This window comes from Herpailurus yagouaroundi, unplaced genomic scaffold, assembly GCF_014898765.1.
Source record: "Herpailurus yagouaroundi ecotype Mexico unplaced genomic scaffold, PumYag 77, whole genome shotgun sequence".
NCBI classification, from domain to species: Eukaryota; Metazoa; Chordata; class Mammalia; order Carnivora; family Felidae; genus Herpailurus; species Herpailurus yagouaroundi.
Genome location: NW_024412388.1, coordinates 95,189,587 through 95,211,729, shown reverse-complemented (window position 1 = coordinate 95,211,729; position 22,143 = coordinate 95,189,587). Strand labels below are relative to the sequence as shown.

Below are 22,143 nucleotides of genomic sequence, written 5' to 3'. Positions count from 1 at the left end.
AGAGGATGGCGTCGAAGCTGCGGCGGCGGAGGCTGCGACCGCGACCGCTACGAGCCGCTGCCGCCCGCGCTGCCGGCCGCCGGCGAGCAGGACTGCTGCGGGGAGCGCGTGGTGATCAACATCTCCGGGCTGCGCTTCGAGACGCAGCTCAAGACCCTCTGCCAGTTCCCGGAGACGCTGCTGGGCGACCCCAAGCGGCGCATGAGGTACTTCGACCCGCTCCGCAACGAGTACTTCTTCGACCGCAACCGGCCCAGCTTCGACGCCATCCTCTACTACTACCAGTCGGGCGGCCGCATCCGCCGGCCGGTCAACGTGCCCATCGACATCTTCTCCGAGGAGATCCGCTTCTACCAGCTGGGCGAGGAGGCCATGGAGAAGTTCCGCGAGGACGAGGGCTTCCTGCGGGAGGAGGAGCGGCCCCTGCCCCGCCACGACTTCCAGCGCCAGGTGTGGCTGCTCTTCGAGTACCCGGAGAGCTCCGGGCCGGCGCGGGGCATCGCCATCGTGTCCGTGCTCGTCATCCTCATCTCCATTGTCATCTTCTGCCTGGAGACGCTGCCCGAGTTCCGCGACGAGAAGGACTACCCCGCCGCGTCGTCGCAGGAGCAGTTCGAGGCGGCCGGCAACAGCACGTCGGGGGCGCCCGCCGGAGCCTCCAGCTTCTCGGATCCTTTCTTCGTGGTAGAGACCCTGTGCATCATCTGGTTCTCCTTTGAGCTGCTGGTGCGGTTCTTCGCTTGCCCCAGCAAAGCCACCTTCTCGCGAAACATCATGAACCTGATAGACATCGTGGCCATCATCCCTTATTTCATCACTCTGGGCACCGAGCTGGCTGAGCGACAGGGCAATGGACAGCAAGCCATGTCCCTGGCCATCCTGAGGGTCATCCGGCTGGTGCGCGTCTTCCGCATCTTCAAGCTCTCCCGGCACTCCAAGGGGCTGCAGATCCTGGGCCAGACGCTGAAGGCTTCCATGCGGGAGCTGGGCTTGCTCATCTTTTTCCTCTTCATCGGGGTCATCCTTTTCTCCAGCGCGGTCTACTTTGCCGAGGCAGACGACCCCACTTCAGGTTTTAGCAGTATCCCGGATGCCTTCTGGTGGGCAGTGGTAACCATGACAACAGTAGGTTACGGTGACATGCACCCGGTGACCATAGGGGGCAAGATTGTGGGGTCCCTCTGTGCCATCGCTGGTGTCTTGACCATTGCTTTGCCAGTCCCTGTGATTGTTTCCAACTTCAACTACTTCTACCACCGGGAGACAGAAGGGGAAGAACAAGCCCAGTACATGCACGTGGGAAGTTGCCAGCACCTCTCCTCGTCGGCGGAGGAGCTCCGAAAAGCAAGGAGTAACTCGACTCTGAGTAAGTCGGAGTATATGGTGATCGAAGAGGGGGGCATGAACCATAGCGCTTTCCCCCAGACCCCTTTCAAAACGGGCAATTCCACTGCCACCTGCACCACGAACAATAATCCCAACTCCTGTGTCAACATCAAAAAGATATTTACTGACGTTTAATATATGATACGAGTGACATGCTGTGCTCAGTATTGTGTGGAACGTGCCCCCTTGGTCTGTGTATGCCCTTGTTTTATACATTTCCAGACCATTCATCAAGGAAAGGACATGAAGAAGTGGAAAGCACACTTCATTTTCCCTCTCCCTACTGCTTCATACTGAAACAGGTGTCTGTTTTGCAAGTGGGCTGCATTCTCTCAGCTCTCCATTGTTTTCTCCCCCTCTCTCTAATATTGCAAAGAACAAACTTACTTTAAACTTGATTTCTAGTACACACCCTCTAAAACAAACAAACAAACAAAAAGCAGCTGTACATCCTGGGAGGAAATGAAATTAAAGAACAGTTAGAGTAACCGCCTAACCTCAGAATTAAAAGACACTTGTTTCTTTACTAAGTAAAGCTGGCACGTACTTAAAGGATGCTTCAGTGTGATGGACTGTTCAACGTTATTGAGTATTTAGTTCAATTGCCTACGCTGTGGATGTGTGGATGAGAAGTCTGATTAGAAAAATGACTTGTAAACCCCCCGTGAGTTTCTTTGGTTTTTTGACTGGGATTTCTTCTATTCGGAACCCCTCCCGGAATTTTAAAGATATATACAACTTTGAACAAAGGGAAATGCCTGAGATGTCCTGATCTGACTAATCGGTTGCAACTCTTTGGGGCTTGTTGAGCATTTCGAAAGGGGTAGACTAACAGATTCCTCTGAACTTCTGTGTGTGTGTTCCAAGCAACATCTACCAAAGTGTAGAAACAGATGTTTTCAGCGCTGCTGAGAGAAACAAACAAAATTCCTAACGCGTCTGCGAGATAAGCTTCTGCAGTATCACAAGAAGATTAAAGTGGCAGACACTCCTTCCAGCGGAAGTTACTAATTCGGACCTGACTGATGCAGTTCCCATAGCAACCCATGTTTCCTGGGAAACCCGAAAAAGGTTGTCATGGCATCTCTTGCTCTGTAGCCCCACCCCCTAGCCCCTGCCGTTTCCACAGTAACCTTTCCAGATGGTTCCTACTTACAGGATGTCGGAAGGGAAACCACTGTTTGAATAAACCGCACAAATAAAGTTATGTCTGAGAATCTGAGGGTGGTGAAATGAATCACAAAATGCGTTATTTTTTTACTACAGAAAATCATTGATATCATCTCATAATGACTGAATCAAGAAGGAAAATATTGCCTGTGGAATGTCAGATATACACCACAATGAGGCATGATTTGAATTCAATGCCAACAATTAGGCAATAATTTAAAAGGATGCTGCTTTCTTCCTCCAGGAAGTTTCAAGCCCACAGATGAAATTTAAAAGCAAATGTAAAAGCGTTCTGTACATAAGCATATGAAAGATCCAATCAGTGTACCTGAAACCTTACTGCAAGGGACCTTGAGACTTCCTCTTAAAAAAAAAAAAAAAAAAACACAACTCCAGATCCCACAAGAGCACTTGAAAAGCTAAGTAAACTTTAAAAATATAAAGAATGCACGCTTCTTAACTGAGGGAATTGCAGACAATCAATAAAAAAAGACGGATGGGAAGTAACCAAATCTTGGGGAAGTACCTGCAAGTTTCAGCCACACACCAGGGTTGCCAGAAGACACACAGAGAATCAGGTGAGCACTGTGGGGGTACTGAGAGCTCTCCCTCTTTGTACAGGGAACCAGGGAGATGCTGTTCCTGTTTGGGTTGGTGCTACTTGCAAACCCAGTAGTTTCATATTAATTACGTGCAAGTGCCTTTTAATGATCAGTTACAACATCTTTTCCATTTGATTTCCCTTTTGTTAACTGTCCTTTGGTTTCTGTTGTTTATGGCAAATGGATGGCACGGGGGAAGTCATTGCTCTATAGAATAACCTTCACCCAAACTGAAATGAAAATGATTCCATTCCTTCTACTAACCCTCTTGGCTACTGCACAACCTGTTTCCCCTTAAAAAAGGATAAAAGGCAGAACCTACTGCTGTTGGATTATTGGCCCAATTTTAACTTACACAGTTAGTCATACGCAGCAGTACGGTTCTTTTCAATAAAAAGTGGTTAAGGTTACAATATGGGTAACAAATGTGTTTAATGTCTTTTAACAAAACCATTTTAGTTTATATACATTATATGTATTATATGTTATACATTGTCCACAAGTATACGTTGTCCACAATTGTTTCTTGATATTGATAGGGTATGACTAACTATTCTATCTTAGAGTAAATGAGAGTAACCCTGAGTCTAAAACTCATATTTTCAGGTAGTCAGAAGCCTACTTACTTTATTGTTTGTGTATTTAAGACAGTGAAAAAGAATGAAGACTATATGAGGGGGAAGAGGAAGGAACAGACAAATAATAGAGGCAGGAAAAGTATATGCATGTTCATTGCTTTCTCTGTACGTGCATGCAAATAGGACTCCTTTATCTAGTTTCCTTTGCTACTTGTTAGAGTTGTTTTCACCACTGATCTACCTTTTGATCAAACTCTTGGTGTTCTTAATGACCAGACATTCTTTTTGTGACCCATTTTGGTGGTAAACTGTTAGACACACTATAGTAATAACGTAAGAATAATTTTTGTGTCTGTTCTTAAAAGATCTGGACGTGAAGATGAACAAAGTGCAGTGACCCTTTATTCATTTTTTTATTTGAAAATATAGAAACCTTGCTTTGTTCTGTGAGTAAATTATGGTTGTACCATAATTTTTAGAATTGTATGATTATTTTTTTTTCAACGTTTATTTATTTTTGGGACAGAGAGAGACAGAGCATGAACGGGCGAGGGGCAGAGAGAGAGGGAGACACAGAATCGGAAACAGGCTCTAGGCTCTGAGCCATCAGCCCAGAGCCTGACGCGGGGCTCGAACTCCCGGACCGCGAGATCGTGACCTGGCTGAAGTCGGACGCTTAACCGACTGCGCCACCCAGGCGCCCCTTTTTTTAAATTTTTTTTTGTATGATTATTAATAGTAATATGAAGAAGACCTTTTTCTTCAATCCAGAGAAATAGTGGCTTTTTGAATCATAACTTTGGCATAGTATAATTATGTTCTAGTTGCCAAACTAAAAGCTCCTTAAAAGGTATAGGTTCTGTATCTTGACAAAGTTTTGGATACTAGTGTCTACCACAAAATGTAGCACTTTCTATGTATTCAGTACATATTTGACGAGTGAATGGCTCTAATCTTACATTAATGTTATTTTAAGGTTTTTAATGAAGTGATTTAAAGCATAAGCTCTGCAGTCAGGCTGCCAGGGTTTGAATCCTGACTATGCTGTGTGACACTGAGCAAATTACTTAACCTCTCTGTGCCTCAGTTTCCTTATTTGTAAACTGAGGATAAGAAATGGTACCTCGTAGAATTGTGAATATTGAATGTTGATACAGGCATGATACTTACAAAAAAATAATTGCATGGTATGCAGCAGAGATTTTGCCAAGAGATTATGTTATTATTGTGATTGTTACTTACAAGCATTGTATAATTACTACTGAGGTTTGCAAATGATATGACATACATAAATAATCAGTGTCTTCCTATTTACTTTCTGTGTAACAATAGTAATTACCATTTAATTACCACGTCCTGGATACTCTCAGCTCTGCAAGGTAAGTGGTATTCACCCCACTCTAGGAGGGGAAAAACTAGATGGCTATGGTTAAGTGATTTCCCAAAGACTTCCTAGCTAGCAAGAAACCCAGCTATGATTAAAGCCAGGTCCTTCTGGCCCCCAAACCCATGTTCCTTTTATTGGGTGACTTGAAAGAGATTGAGAAAATAAATTTCTTATGCTTTTAGGTTTGACTTCAGCCCATGTTACTAATTAATGAATTTCTGTAAAGAATATATCTCCAGAAACCTATTTTATGCAGTATATTGAAAATTAACCCTTTCTAAACATCAGATACTTTTAACCATAGGGATCAAGTATCAGGTATTTAAATTGAACAAAGAGATTGACTTTTCTAGTAATAAAAGATCACTTTCTTATATTATTGATTTGTCTGGATTTAATATTATACTCAGAAAGTATAATTAGTCATAGTAGTGATACCTGCTAGGGCAATAGATATTTTTCAGTTTTAAGATTAATTTTCTATTTTCATGTGCTTTAATCTACAATCAATAGTACTATGCAAATTGTTATTTTTTCCATCTCCTCATATTTTGCCTAGGTTACTGAAGAACGATGGCAGCAAGTAGTATAAATATTTTGACTCTCTCTTATTGAGAAAGGAGAAATTACTTAGAACAAAAGGATTGAAAGCACAAGGAGATTGCCAGCTCATTGAAATTTGTGACATGATTGCCTTACCTAATAACTCCATGGATCTTTAAGAGCATCTGTGCTCAAAGAAACAATAGAATATAATTTTGGCCCACATAATAGCTGTAGCCCCTTCTCTAAGGTCCTAAATCATTTAGAAAATGAAAATGGATAGTGATTTGGGCTTACAGCAAAATGCAAATGAGTCTAAGTCCACATATATCAGTCAGCTTTGCCAAACCACAGGCTTCACTGTTGAGCTCAGTGCACGTCTTAGATGTTGAAAAGTATACATACGTCTGTGTGTACAAAAGATTCATGAGAGGAGGTGTGACTGGAACAAGGCACATCCATCAACACCCTGGGAAAAATGTACATACCCCACAGCTGGTGAATCCAGAGATGAAAGTAACAGCATTGCTATTTATTTCCTTTATGGTGCTTTTAAGCTGATATTATACCAAATTTTAGTGCCCACCAACTATTATAACAAACAGCTACAAATATGAGGAGGCGTTCTATCAGTTATTTCTGAATTTTGAAATAAAACTTCTGGGATTGAAATTTTAAATGCAGAGTATGAAGCAATTTAAAGTTATGGTTTGTTTATATGAAACTGGTGTTTACCTCTTTGGCATAAAATGTACTCAAGCAACTGCTTGAGCGATCGTATCTAAATTCAATATAACATACCAATCATCTATTCCTTTGAGAACCATAACTATAACTTAATGACTTCTATACATTTAAAACTTCAACATTTTCTATAGCAGTTCCAAGTCCTTCCCACTTCTCAGCTGTGAATAACCCCTCCCACTAAGAAATGCAGAGAAGTACACCTGCCCCTCCCCCATCAATTCGAAGACTTATGGAAACACTGTGGGATAGATGTGAGGAGCACAAGAATGAGACAGAGGATATTTAGGGATTGCATTTTGGGGTGGGGCTTTTTTTCCTTTTTCTTTTTCTTTTTCTTTTTTTTTTTTTAATTATTTCACCTTTTGAATGGAGGGTAAGACTGTTGCTTTGGTGCTACTAATTTTCTGTATTTTGTTTTATATATATTAATGAAGTCACTGAAGTCACTTGTTTTCTATAACTTGCAGGGAGTACTTGAAAACCTTCGAGAGAGGGCAAATCAGAAAAGGCAGGAAGAAGGGAGGGGAAGCCATGCAGAGCCCAAACCCTGGGCTATCATGACTCAGCTCCTAACCTCCTGCCAGAAAATGGCCATTGCTATAGAGTACATGATAATTTCTTTATATACTCACGTCCACCTTGCAAATTTCATTTAAGCGATTCAGAGAGGTCAGGAAGTTCTCAAATATCTGTCTTCGTCTTCAGTGATGCTGCAAACTAATTTTGTCTTCAGAACTGTAAAGAAAAAACATTTTACAGAGAAATGTTTTTGTGGTTTTCCTCTTTTTCCCCCCTTTTTTGTACTGGATGTGTTTTTCCTTGCGTTTCAAATTTTGCACCATAAACCATCAAATACCTTAAAGAGGAGATCTGGAAAAGAGGCTCCATCATTTCCTTGGGAGCCATTTTATTATTGCTGCAACCTAAAGCATGCAGAATAGGAGCTCTAGCCTGAAAAGTAAATCCTGGGATCCTGGTTGTGAGAAAGATGTCACTTAAATGCACGAAAAATGATGTTTCATCATGTCTGGAGAACCTTATGAATAAATATGGGCATGCAGGGCTCTGACTCTGCAGATCATGCCCCCAGCATGGAGCTTGGGAGTGGAGAAGAGCTTTTTCTTTTTCAGTGAGTCCCCAGCCTCACCCTTACCGCTTCCATCAGAGCACAAAGGCTCTTGGGAATCTCTTTTGAGATTCCCGCTAAATTTCTAGAATGAAAGCTAGCATTGCACTTGTGTGTTACATGTCAGTCAGCATTGGTTTTGTTGTCAAGTTTATTTTAAACTCCTGTTCTTTATGGAAATTCTCTCTGAATCCTAAAGTTCTTATTTTTATACACTTAAACATGTTCCTTAAATTAAACATATGATTTAATTTGGAAAAGAATCCAGTAAGGGTAATTTGTTATACACACACACACACACACACACACACCCCTCACCTGTTATTTTCTGTCCTAAGATATATTTACTTTCTGTCCAGAGATCTAAACCATATAAAATTGGTGAATTTCCAAAATACTGGTTTTCATTCATATGTGCTGCAGAGACATTTACAAAGCATTTTTATTTTTTTTATAGCCTTGCTTAAGAGGCAGATTTTTTGCCTAGTGTTCTCAATGTGTTTATTAATGTAATAGTAGATTCATATAAGTAAATACATTCAGTCTGTCACTGAGTTTAATCATTTCACTTCCTAAATACCCCTAAAAATAATCTACTTTTCTGCATCACTGTCACCACCACTTTAATCCACACTACTCTCCTCTCTATCCTGGGTAAGTGCCAAGGTCTCTTGACTGGCCTCCTTACATGTCCTGTGGCCAGTCTGACCATTCTCCCCCTGGTAGCCAGAAGAGTCTTTTTGAGACTCAAATCCGATTACATCACCTGCCCCTACTTAGAATTCTTTGAAGGTCTTTTTCTTGTTTTGGGGATAGAGACCCAAAGGTTTCACATAGCTTTCATGGCCACATATGATCTCTCTCAGCCCTGGTCTTCATCCACTTATGGGATTAGTTCCCTTTCCCCCTTCATCTATGGGGATCTTTGCAGGTGTTCCCACTGCTAGCCCCCTCCTCGCTTTCTTAGCTTCTATTTTTACTTCAATACTTCCAAGTTATCTCTCATGACTCTGGTTTTATCAATTCCCCATTTAGGGTACCCTTCATCAAGTTTAAGGTCCCTTAAGAACCACCACTATTCTATGTGCCACTAAAAAAAAAGAACTGCCAATTATGAGGGAAAGTACCGGTGATTTTAAGGTACCTCCTGATTTCATAGGTTCTCAAATCTGAAAAAGTGTGTCTTAGAATTAATTGAATATACGATGTGTTCTTGACATGGCTGTCATTTTATATTTATTTGTGTTATATGATTAATCTATCTCTTCTATGAGAGCAGGGACTGCATCACTCTTCGTTCATCATGGAATCCCTTACCATTCGCTCCCAAGTCTGCTCCAAACACTTTCACCCCTGTCACTTCTGAAAGTGTACTTTTCAAGGTCATTGGTGACCTCTGATAGCTAAACCCAGCGGTCATTTCTCAGTGCTTGTTTCATTTGACTCATCAGAAGCCTTTGGCACTGTGGAATACTTCTTTCCTCCTGCAAAGAATTGCTTCATTTGACTTTAGGACCCAACACTGTGTGTTTTTTCACTACCTCTCTTCTCTCTCCTTTTTAATCTCTTTTGCTGGTTCTTTCTCATCTCCCCTGAGTCTTCATGTTTGAGAGCCCAGTGGGCCACAGCTTAGTCCTTAGACTTCTTTCTATATCCCGTCTTACTCTCATAGCTTTAGACTATCTATATGTAAATTTCTCTCTCCGCCCCCCCCCCCCCACCGACCGTTCCCCTGAACTTCAGATTGCATTTCCAGCTCTCTACTTGACATCTTTACTTAGACATCTGATCTCTCAAACTTAGTATGTCCAAAACTGAGCTTCCCTCTCTTGCACGACCCTTGCCACCAATCCTGTCTCTTGCCCTTTTCCCCCTCTCTGTGACTATAACTTCAATCTTCCCGTTATTCAAGCTAAAAAAAATCCTTGGAATTATTGTAGATTCCTCTCTTTCTGTCATACCGCTTTTCCAAGCTATTGGCAAATCCTGTTGGCTCCTCTTAAAATGTTTCCGGAGTCTTAACTTCTGCAACCACCTATTCTAAGCCATCATTGTCTCTCACCTGGATTTTTTTTTTTTTTAAGTTTATTCATTTATTATTTCTGAGAGAAGGAGAGAGCACAGTCAGGGGATGGGCAGAGAGAGAGGGAGACACAGAATCCGAAGCAGGCTCCAGGCTCTGCACTGACAGCATAGAGCCGGACACGGAGCTCGAACTTCGTAACTGCGAGATCATGACCTGAGCTGAGGTCAGACCCTTAACTGACTGAGCCACCCAGGCGCTCCTCACCTGGATTTTTAGAGTACCCTCCTGACTGTACCCCATCCTTCATCCTTTCCCCTGCTGGAGTCTGTTCTCAATGTAGCAGCCAGAGAGAACCTTTCAAAACACTTGTCAGATCATGTCACTTCTTGGTGGCAAAACTCCCATCTGGCTCTCCATTTCCCGCAGACGACACACTAAAAGCCCTCACGTGGCCTGCAAGGCCCTACCTTTTCTACCTCGTCTTACCCTTACCCTTCTCACCTCATTTCTGACTCTTCTCCCCTTTGGTCCTCTACAGCAGCTGTGCCGGCCTCCTTGCCCTTCCTCAAACACACCAGGCACGCTCCGCCTCGGGTCTTTGTACCACTGTTCCACTGCCTGGAACGCTCTAACATCTGATCTCTGCGTGGCTGGCTCCGTCAGCTCCGTAGCTGTCACTGCCTCAGTGAAGCCTTCCCCAGCCACTCTGTTTAAACTTGCAGCCGCCACAGCACTCTCCTTTAGCCTTTCTCTGCCTTGTATATTCCCTCCTCTGACATACTAGATATCTTACTTGCTTTTTGTTTATTGTCCATCTTCCTTTCCCTTCCATGAGCATAAGTGACCTTTGTCTTTCGTTGCTACTATATCCCCCAGGATCTGGAATATTGCCTGGAATAAAGTTGGTGCTTAATAAGTCTTTGTTCAAGGAAGGGATGAGAGGAAGGAAATTCCAATTTGAGTGTTTTTAAACTATAAGCAAAATTTTCATGTTGTGGATCTGTGCTTCAGTCTATCACTGTGAGGCTTATACCCCTTATCATGCTTTTTTGTTTTTTTATTTTTTAGCATTTATTTTATTTTTGAGAGAGACAGAGGCAGAGCACAAGTGGGGAAGGGGCAGAGAGAGAGAGAGAGAGAGAGAGAGCGACAGAACTCGAAGCAGGCTCCAGGCTCTGAACTGTCAGCACAGAACCTGACACGGGGCTTTAACTCACGAATCTCAAGATCATGACCTGAGCTGAAATCAGACACTTAACTGACTGAGCCACCCAGGTGCCTCCTCACCGTGCTCTTTTGGATAGAATTTCTAATAATTGGTTCACTGGGGAGGGCTTCCATTTGGTAGAACATGCTCCAGCAGGTTTTACCCACAAAGTACTACCCAATTGTGGGGGTAGAGTTCCTTAACATAAATAATTTAAATATAACATTATAAGAGATATCGCTCCTAATCACCATGGCTACCTAGAGTTGGAATGCTTCACAAAGACTGTGTTTCCTACCCTAGCCGGTAATAAAATGCTGTTTATAAATGATACTCAATATATATTTGTTGACTGATTGGCTTACATAGTATAGCAAAAATCAGAACACGTAAGTGATATCTATAGGAACTTACCTATCTAGCCAACATTCTAAGAAACCGTTCTGTAAGTTCACTCTTGCTTTCAGTTAATGGTGAGTCTTAATATATCCATGGGATTTCCATTACTCTGGAAGCTGATTAAATAAGGCATTAGATATTTCATCAGTGAATCACCTTGAAGAATTACATTACTGTAGTTGTGACCTTACTGAGTAAAATAATTGCTTTTACAAAGTAAATTTTGATGTAATTGTCAAGTTATATGGTAGGCTCACAAAAATCGGTTATTTTTTTAAAGGGACTTTTTCATATATGAAAGAGAAGATGGGGACATTGAATCCAAGAACAGTAAGAGCAGATTCTCCGAGTGACTGTTATTTTTTTTAAATGTTTATATTAATTTTTGAGACAGAGGCAGAGCATGAGTGGGGGAGGGGCAGAGAGAGAGAGGGAGATACAGAATCCGAAGCTCCAGGCTCTGAGCTCAGCACAGCGCCTGACATGGGGCTGGAACTCACAGACCGGGAGATCATGACCTGAGCCAAAGTCGGACGCTCAACCGACTGAGCCACCCAGGCGCCCCTCAGAGTGACTTTTATAGTGGCAAAACATAGGTCATTTCTAAATAAAATAGGTGAGAGGCACCGGTAGTAGCACATGTTGGTACTGGGAAATTCTTAGAAGCTTTGGAAAACCAAGGTGTGTAGTATGGAATTACTGAGTCTAAATGAAAGCATTGCTGTAAAGGAGTACCGCAGAGTTGAGGTAATAGTATTGTGGGATTTTAGGTAATCTTGTAACAGAGGCACTTCCCTGTGTAGTAGGAAATGGGGACTCTCCAGATATGAATAGAAGGGAACTTTTTCCACACTGCTCCTGGATTTGCTCTCCCTGGATTTCTCAGGCACATCCGACCGGAACTTGACTAGGTGTTGCCTCTGTACCTCTACATGGAACAATTTCCTCACGAAACATGTCCCTAAATTAAAGAAAACTGACGTGTACGCTTCAGATTACATATGGAGACCAACAGAAGACAGAAACTCTGTTTGCCTCCATCACTTTATATAATGAAGCTCACAGAGGACAGAGATCATTCTTTTCTGAGGGCACATTGTCAGGACCTTTTAAAGGAATGACACAAGATAGAGGATTGGAATGAGTAATTTTCATTTCTTATTTTTTCATGTTTTTTTCTGCTTTGAAGAATTATTGTTGATATATATATATAGTATATATATTAACCTAGTGTATATTAACCTGTACAGGTTAATATAATACTAAGTTAATATTATATATATTATATTAATATATAATTATTATATAATTATTATATATTATATATTATATATTTATTATATAATTATATATTATATAATTATTATATATTATTATATAATATAATATTATATATTGTATAATATTATATAATTATTATATTATTTTATATTATATATATTATTACATATAATTATATATTATATATTATTGTATAACATTAACCTAGTATTATATATATATACATATATATATATATATATAAAATATTAACCTAGTATGGGTTTTTACTGGATTTTCTGTTAAAAGCTGGAAAGGTCAAGGTATTAGAAATTATAAGCGGCAGCCTCACATACCATTACATTTTATATTTACCTCATGTATGACTATAGGACAAAAAAAAATTCAGGTATTCACCAACAGATTACCTCTGTAAGAAATTATAATAAAAAGTATGTTAAACAAGAGTGACACTGTCCTGGATTTCAAAAGGTAGTGGGTGACTAAAAACCACAGACAAAAATAGTTTCTCCAGGGAAGAACTGTGTTTGAATTGCTTTACACCTGTATTCTATAAATCTTTCACCTGCAACCATTTTAACTTATTCTAAAAATCAATTTATTTTACTAGGTCACAATGGGATTTAAGGATATTTATTATTAGCAGACCTAAATATTTCTGTGATTATACCTCACAGCTCATTTTCCCATGACTTTCCAGATTTTTGAGAAAGCTCATGTCTTTTTAAAATTTTTTTAATATTTATTTTTGAGAGAGAGAGAGCACAAGTTGGGGAGGGGCAGACAGAGACAGAGAGACACAGAATCCAGAGAGGCTCCAGGCTCCAAGCCGGCAGCACAGAGCCGGACGCAGGGCTCAAACTCACAAACCACGAGACCATAACCTGAGCCTAAGTCAGACACTTAACCAACTGAGCCACCCAGGTGCCCCATCAAAGCTCATGTCTTAACACATTAGCAACTCTAATGACTGAGTTTAAACTTTTTTTGCTTGCCAAGAGTACATAATTTCCAAGAGGCCAATCAGAGAATTATGCATAATTGAACAAGAAAATTTTCTAGTCCTTTGGCTAAATCATTACCATTTGGTTGGCAGAATTCATAGAGCTTGTTGGTGTGCAGCCAACTCTAAGTTATTTAATAGATGTCAAAGTATAAACACATAAAAACAAAGTTCCCATAAAATAGAATGATTGTGGGGCGCCTGGGTGGCGCAGTCGGTTAAGCGTCCGACTTCAGCCAGGTCACGATCTCGCGGTCCGTGAGTTCGAGCCCCGCGTCAGGCTCTGGGCTGATGGCTCGGAGCCTGGAGCCTGTTTCCGATTCTGTGTCTCCCTCTTTCTCTGCCCCTCCCCCGTTCATGCTCTGTCTCTCTCTGTCCCAAAAATAAAATAAAATCGTTGAAAAAAAAAATTAAAAAAAAAAAATAGAATGATTGTAACCCTTTCCTCATGAAATACAAATTAGTAAGGCTAGCAGTTAGGTAAGTTGGGTTTCTGTACCTCTTTTGTTTAGGCCTTGATGGAGGTATTAATTACTTTTTCACAAGCTTGATAATTATAGAAATTTGACTGTTCTTATCCTCTTTTCTTGCTTCTTTTTTTTAAAAAATTTTTTTACATTTATTTTTGAGAGACAGAGAGAGAACACAAGTGGGGAAAGGGCAGAGAGAGAATGAGACACAGAATCCGAAGCAGGCTCCAGGCTCTGAGCTGTCAGCACAGAGCCCAATGCGGAGCTCGAACTCACAAACCATGAGATCGTGACTTGAGTCGAAGTCAGATGCCCAACTGACTGAGCCACCCAGGCGCCCCTCTTGCTTCTTATGTTAAATCATTTATTTGGTCAAATATCATCAATTATAAGTCACCATTTTCTGTTATACTTCCTTTCCCTGTTTTTGTAGACTTGATTTTGATACCTAAGTAAGCCCTTCAACCCATTTCTTAGCCACTAATGTAAACATGATTAGCATCCAAATATCACTTTGACTTCTTGTTTCTGTTAAATTGCAACTCCCTCCACCCCTACAGTCTATTAGGATGCCAAGCTATACCTTACTTATTTAATAGTCCCAAGAGCCTTGAGGCAGGCACTGACACATGAGGCTTAAAAAAAAAAAAAAAAAAAAAAAAAAAGGCTGAACCTTTCATATAGAAAGGATGTAAATAGTAGCAAGACAAGACTAGCTTAATAGAACCATCTCAAGATAATGAAAGCTACAGTAGCATTGAGCAGAAACTAGGCACTTAGGAAATGAAATGGATGCCAGATCATTCATGTTACTTGTAATTTCTTGTAATTGGTAGTCATTACTAGCTATTAGACCATTGTAATTTTCAAACGCTCATAATGAAAATTAAGAATACTGTGATGCAAGAGTGTACTCTTGCTATTTGGCCAAAGATTAGTGTCAAGAAGTTCTCTCTTTCATGAAGGATGATCCAGTATAATCCAGGCCAATAAAGAAAACTTTTCATTAAATGATTGCCAAGTACACAGTAGGCATATGATATTGGGTTTTGTGAGTTGATGATTCTTCCACAAAAAGCACATTCAAGTTCCAGATCAACACTGGTAGGCATTTGCCACTGGATTTCAGATACCTGCTAAAACCAGGAGTATGTATGGGAAATAATCTTCTTCCCTCCCTCCCGCTGCTACCCTCACTCCTCCACCCCCTTTCCAGAACGCTGAGCATGGGATTTCCATTCACTTTAAAAGAGTTCTCATCTAAGGTTACAACAATGGGATATACAGCCAGGAAAGAAACAAACCCTTGGAAGTACATTGAGAAAATTAATACATATATTTTCTTTAAAAACAGGCACTCAGAACCTTTCAGATGGTTGTAAAGGTGAAGATAAATTTTTATGTCGAAAAAGCAAACAATCACATTGGTTTAGACTACATTTCGAAGTGGGTATTAATAAGGATAAAAGGGGGGAAATTGAACTCTTGATTTTGGCTCAGGTCATGATCTCATGGTCGTGAGATTGAGCCCCCGCCACCCCTACATTGGGCTCTGATCTGGGCACAGAGCCTATTTAAGATTCTCTCTCTCCCTCAGCTTCTTCCTCGCACACACGCTGTCTCTCATAGGTGATAGATAGATAGATAGATAGATAGATAGATAGATAGATAGATAGATGTAAGGACAAAAAGCTCATAATTTCAGCATACTCTGAAACTTCTTCTAATTTATAAATTAAGTGCTTTTGATAAGTTTAGAAAATTAAATTGGTTGAACTTTTCAGGGTATCTGCAAAAAAACCCAAATTTTGAAAAGTATAATGAATAGAATATTTTATGTTGACATAAAGTCTATAATTTTTTAAAAAACTAAATACACAGTAAATTATTGTGCTTACTCTGTCCAACAGATACCTGAAGAGTCCCACATAGAGAACTGTATTGCTGCACGGACCAGTAGGATCCTCATTTTTAAATTGCCTACATCAAGAACACTGTGTTGGTCCTGTCGCTGATGGGCAGTGATCTGTCTGCCAGTGCATATTTTTGTTTCAGTTGACATTAAATAACATGTCTCTAATAAATGCTTTATATAAAGGAAACAGCTCTAAAGCTGGAGGATTCTCTTCGAATTGTGTGCAATATTAAAAGATAGTGATAGATGAAGAAGAACATTCGAAAATATCAAGGGATCATTTCAACCTTTTGACATTTTGGTGAAATTGAATCACTCAAAAACTAGTCAGTACTGCTGATAAAGAAAACCTAAATGTTTGTTTCCAACAAGCCAACTGGTACTGTTTTCTTCTTTCAGTTAATCACTGGACTGTGTTGAATCATGAGATATAGTAATGTTATCTTCTGTGTTCTGGCTTATGTGCAACCTTATTTGTAAAGGCGTGTTTTGTACCAAAGGCTCTCCTACATAGATTGGCCCATTTACACATAAATAAGTGAAATCTACACTGTGCCCAGATGAATGGTGTTCAAGATAGACTGGCCTAAAAGAAATGTGCCTTGCTTGATTCAACATCCTTTTATTTTTTTGACTCAAAATGATAGATTTGCAAATTTGTCTCGTAGGTAGGTTTTAGCTGAGCATAAATTTAGAAGTATATTAGTACTTATGTTTAAGTTGTCTATTTTAGCTAAAATTTTAATATTTGGTTATAGTTTTCAGCAGTTCATAGATATTATAATCACTCAGTTTAGTTTTCGTATGATGTTTGGTGTGGTGAGACAAAGCACATTCTTAAAGATATATTATAATATTTCATCTAATGTATAGAATTTCCTTCAAAATTGTACCTGTAAAAGGTTTCTTGACTCATCCTCTATTTTTATAAGTTATTCCTTTAGAAATGGAACTTTTTTCAATAAAATAAGCAAAGTTTTAGTTGGAAAAGAGATTTAGGAGGTCATGAAGATGATTTCCCTTTTGGGGACATTTCACTTCTGTGCCATTATTAATGTATTTACTGTGACATTTCAGCAGAATGGTAGCTATTTGTATATTATTTAATAAGCCTTATGGAAAGTCAAACTGTGAACATTTGGTATAATGAAGACTTTTTTTCACTGTCATATTTTATTTTTGAAACATACCTGAGCAAATGCGTAAATAACCAATTTCCTGTTACTCAAATGCATAGCGACGCTGTTCTAATAAGAGTGCTTGTAGAATTTTAATGATATCAAAATATTTCAGTAGCAAAGCCAAGATTATAATACTTTTTGATGCCATGTAAAAGGAAATACAGGTAATGAGTTTCATTGTTAATATCTAAGAATCGATAACTAAACAATCTTATACGTGTTAGCAGCAAAGGATGTAGGAGATAAAATCCAGGTAATTTTCTTTGAGTCAATGCCTACAATGAATTTTGCACAATCTGCTGATAATTCTTCTGTGGTCAAAATTTTGAGACCAGATCACTCTCGGGAAAAGTGAAGTAAGTGACTGATAAGTATCTCAGATTTGAGCTATGTGAACCTCCCAACTGAATGATTTGTAATTAAAGTGAAAACATAGCCAAAGCCACCACCATGTTTTTGTTCTGTTAGCGCACATAGAAGAGTCGCTGGCCCAGAGAACTGTCAATCCATTCCAGCCACCTAATACTCATAACTGATGTTCACAGACTTGTCAGCAGTTAAAGTAATTCACATCAACTATTGGGATTATTGAAACAAACCAATTAAATGTCCTATAAGGGGTTTTAGACATTCACATGTTTTAGTAAGGATCGGTAGGCATTACAAAAATAGACACAGGTACTACCTTCAGGAAACACCAATGACACAACTTTAAGTATTATGTATACTTAATATCATATCTGCATTATTATTACAGGCCACGGTTTCAAATAAAGACAAAACCTGGACTTTGAGATAAAAGCACAGAATGGCACCAGATGAGTAAACTGTCATATCTGATATGGTTCACCAAATGTGTAGTAAAAATACAGTATTGATGTAGATATCATGAGACCAGAGTTCTTACCCACTTTCTACCTGTGGGACCCTAGATAAGTCACTTACTGTTGCTAGGCTACAGTTTCCTAAGTTGCAAGGTGGTTGTGCTAGGTTAAATAATCCCCAAAGCCCATTCTCAGCCCCCAAATCCTCATTTATACACATTTGAAAAGTCTTTGAAGAATACTTAAAGTACTCAGATTTTTCTTACGCATCTCCAAAGGAAAGAGTAAATTGAAATAAGATTTAAACCTTTAAAGTGTCATAAATATACCATTCTTCAAATTGATTGTGAGAAGAGGAAATAGGATGTTTTTTCTCCTCTAAGAATTGTCACTGACCTACAATGGGATCATGAAAATGTAGAAAACCCACTGTGCAGAATGGAAACAGATTAATGAAATAGCTGCAAAGGAAGAGGAGGTTATTTGTTCAATTTAATTAGAACTTAATGTGATTTGAAATTACATATGAAATGCTAAAAACAGTTCCAGAGCTGTACTGCACACTCAACATTATAATCCTGGACTAGAAAGTGGGAAAAGGTTGGAAGGATGGGGATGTTTGCCTTATGATCTCTTGATTTTTTTTCCCCCACAAGAAGCAGTTTGGTAGAGCTTAAGCAAGTGTCTTTGCTTTAGTGCTGGCTCTGCTAATAATTTATGTGCCCTAGGAAAGTCCCTTTGACTTCTCTGAGCCCTAGTTTCTTTATCCGTGCAATGAAGACTTTAAATTTAGTAATAATCTGTACGTTTCTTTATATCTTTGAAAATTCTATAATGTTTCCAGAATATTCTGATACGCACATACATGTTGCTCCTCTCCAGGCACTAAGATGCCACAGATCTCTGTTCATATGACTGAACAGACTACAAATCCAAACGTTCATATTTCTAATTGACCTCAGCAAGACATTAAAAAATGTAACTTTTAATTTGGACCATGGCTTAACTATTATGACTTATCATTTCATCCTTGAATGGTGGGTTAGTTACTATATAAACAAAGTTTCTGTGCAAGTGAATCTTCCGTTTAAATCTTTGTAGTTTAATAAACACTTAGCAAACCAGAATTAAATATATTATGCTTGCCAGTGAACTGTAGCTGATTGCAAGGTGCGTTTTTGTCACATTAAAAAGGTAACGCCATTTTTGGTCCCAGAATTCAAATGACTATAATTTGAAATAATATTCACAAAATGTTGTAAACTTTTGTGAATACAAAAGAGGCCTGATGGAGCCATGTTGTAATTAGTTTTGCTCAGGAGTGAGAAACGAAATTCAGGGATAACCCAAACGCTTCTGTTTGGCTTTTGTGGACAGTTGGAAAAAGAAGGGTTATAGCTTTTGTACAACATAGATAAGAGATAATTATACCCATTGAAAACCAAGAGTATATTCTGGTTGCTGGTTTTATGGTAGAAAGAGATTAGGATAGAAAGATGCTAAAATATGGACACTAGGGAAATTGTTAAAATGATAGCAGTCCATTTGAATAATCCAGAAATATTTTGTCATAACGAGATTATTTGTCCAGAGGTTTAGTCTTATATCCTTCCATTCAGAAAAGGGGGCAGTTTTTAAAGGCCTCTATCACAATAGGAAATGTATATTTTGACTAGCGGAGCAATTCATTAAAACATTTAATCTGATAATTTTTGGTCTTGTGAATCTGAATTTTCACTTGGGTGTAATTGAGTCTCTTATATATTCGTGTTAGTGATATTTGTGAAAAGTAACTTTATCCATTTTTTTTAAAGTTGACGAAATTTGCTCAATGGTGATTCTATCAAATTGTGTTCATATTGTATCTTGCAACAATTTGTGAATTGACCATACAGAAACAAACCATAGTAGTATCTCTTCTGGTGAATTGTATCCATGGTGTGATCTCTTAATGCTGGGTTTGGGGCGGGAAGGTTAAGTATTTAGTTGACTTAAAACTAATTGTCAAAGTGTTTTTAAAACTGTAGGACTATAAACCAAATAGGAATATACTCTTCTTTTGTTCAGTGTAGACCATTTTTGGAACTACCCCATACAATGGCATAATTTGGGGTAAAAAGTTCCTCTATATGTATACAAGGGAAAGCAAACAGTGTATGTAGTATTTCCATGTAGTATGTTAAATGTAATAATAACAATAATCCATTTCTGAAATCGTATACAGATAGTAATTATGCAGACATCCAAATACGATTTTTTCATAGCAACGTCTAACATTTGTTTATCTCATACTTTGCAAAGATCATTCACATCTTATTTAATCTTTAAAATATCCATATGAAGTAATAATAGCATCTGAAGTTTAGAGATTAACCAACCAGTGGAAAGATCAAGTGACTTGTTCAAGACCATATGGCCATCAAATGGCTCCAAATCTCATTTTCTTTACACTGTTCTCCCTTATGTTATTTTGCCATTAGCTGTAAAACTGTAGCTGAAATCTAATTCTACATGATATGTTGGGAAATTTCAGAGTTGGAGAACAAGGCATTTTTTGCTATTAACAGACCTTGTTAGATACTTCCAAAAGAGAGTCCTCCCACAGGGTGATAGCCAAACATTTTCCATCTAGAACATAATTAAGTCCACCAACCCTGATCATAGACACCAAATCCACGTGTTGTCATAATGTTAGACAGACAAGTTATCTTCTTCCCTAGCTTTCTAATTTCCTTTAAAAAAAAAAAAAGTCTACCATAGTAACTGACTTCTGAACAGTTGAAAGAAGCAATAACCCAAGAAATGGCCAACATTCTGATTCAGAGAAAACGTACCGTCAGACCAACCACTGTAACCAATTTTCAGCCCACTGTCTTTCGTCACATGTATGCTGTGATTAGCAGAGGACAGGGAAGGAGGAGAGGATAGAAAAACTGTCTTCATTTTAAGAAAACTCCTTATTCTAACTATTCAAAAAGAATTGGTTATCAAATATTAGACTACAGGATTAATACCTGCAATCTAATACATGTTCAAATACATGGTAAAGTTTATCCCCATATTTAAAAAGTAGGTAATTTCCCTGATAAAATCTGATGACTGCTCAGTTTGAATATAGAGAAGATTCATGTGTTAGTTCATGACATAATACAACATTTTTATTCTTTTTTTTTTATTTTCAACGTTTATTTATTTATTTATTTTTTGGGACAGAGAGAGACAGAGCATGAATGGGGGAGGGGCAGAGAGAGAGGGAGACACAGAATCAGAAACAGGCTCCAGGCTCTGAGCCATCAGCCCAGAGCCTGATGCGGGGCTGGAACTCACGGGCCGCGAGATCGTGACCTGGCTGAAGTCGGACGCTTAACCGACTGCGCCACCCAGGCGCCCCTATTCTTTTTTTTTAAACAACAGAGAGGCACTGTTAACTGCTTTCCCTTGTAAATCAACAGTCTGTGATACGTTCTGTACTTTTACTCACTAGCAATGCAATGTTACTGTGCATAATTAAGTGGAACATATGCTATACTATATCAGAATTTAAATTTTGCTAACCTTAAATTTAGTTCTCTTTATCAAACAGGTAAGTCAATCAAGTATTATTTTGTATGGAATGAAATAATCATTCTCAAATAATGACGTAGTAACAAATAATGGAATTCTGAATAGAATGTAAAGTCAAAACTTCTTTTCTATATTCGTCTTCCTTTGACCTTGAATTGTGTTCACTTATCACTTATTAATGTAAAGTTTAAATAAGTTTTTATGCCGTGTTCTTGGATGTTCTTGTCATAATACATTCGAGCATTCTGTTAAGTAAATACAGTAAATACCTGTGAGTTGATTATGTGATATTTTTATCTGACCCATTTTTTAAAATTTGTCGTCGTATTTATTTTCATGGCAAATGTTATGTGCGGAATTCAATAAAATACCCCCCAAAATCCTGTTACTCATATTAATTAGCTCCAACTTCTTTCTTTTCTCTCTCCACCTGCCTTTTCTCGTTTTGGTTTTGCAAAACAGGAAACATCAAAACCCGAGCTGTTGTTAACAGCTTAAGTATCACCTATCTTTGCAGACAGTTCTGGGTCTTCCTCCATGACTTGGCAAGTCTTTTGGATGCCAACATTGCCCAGGTTTCTTCCGTTGCTCCCTGTCTTACGTTGTTGAGGGCCCAGAAAAATCTCAGGGAAGAAGAAAATTAGTTGTAATAAGTATGTACCTTCATACTTGATGTAAGTTATATGGGAAAATTGAAGCAAATGTCTGAAGGTGGATACAAAGATGACCCTGCT

General features: G+C 38.9%; 1 protein-coding gene across 1 annotated transcript in view; it reads left to right on the top strand.

Annotated features, from left to right (window-relative positions):
• Positions 1-20,617, top strand: part of KCNA3 (potassium voltage-gated channel subfamily A member 3) — a 20,853-nt gene extending 236 nt beyond the window's left edge. The window contains exons 2-3 of the mRNA XM_040456465.1: positions 3-3,134; positions 15,836-20,617. Coding sequence (XP_040312399.1) covers positions 3-1,521 — 1,519 coding nt within the window. The 3' untranslated portion in view covers positions 1,522-3,134; positions 15,836-20,617. The remainder of the gene's footprint in view (positions 1-2; positions 3,135-15,835) is intronic.
• Positions 20,618-22,143: the final 1,526 nt, after the last annotated feature.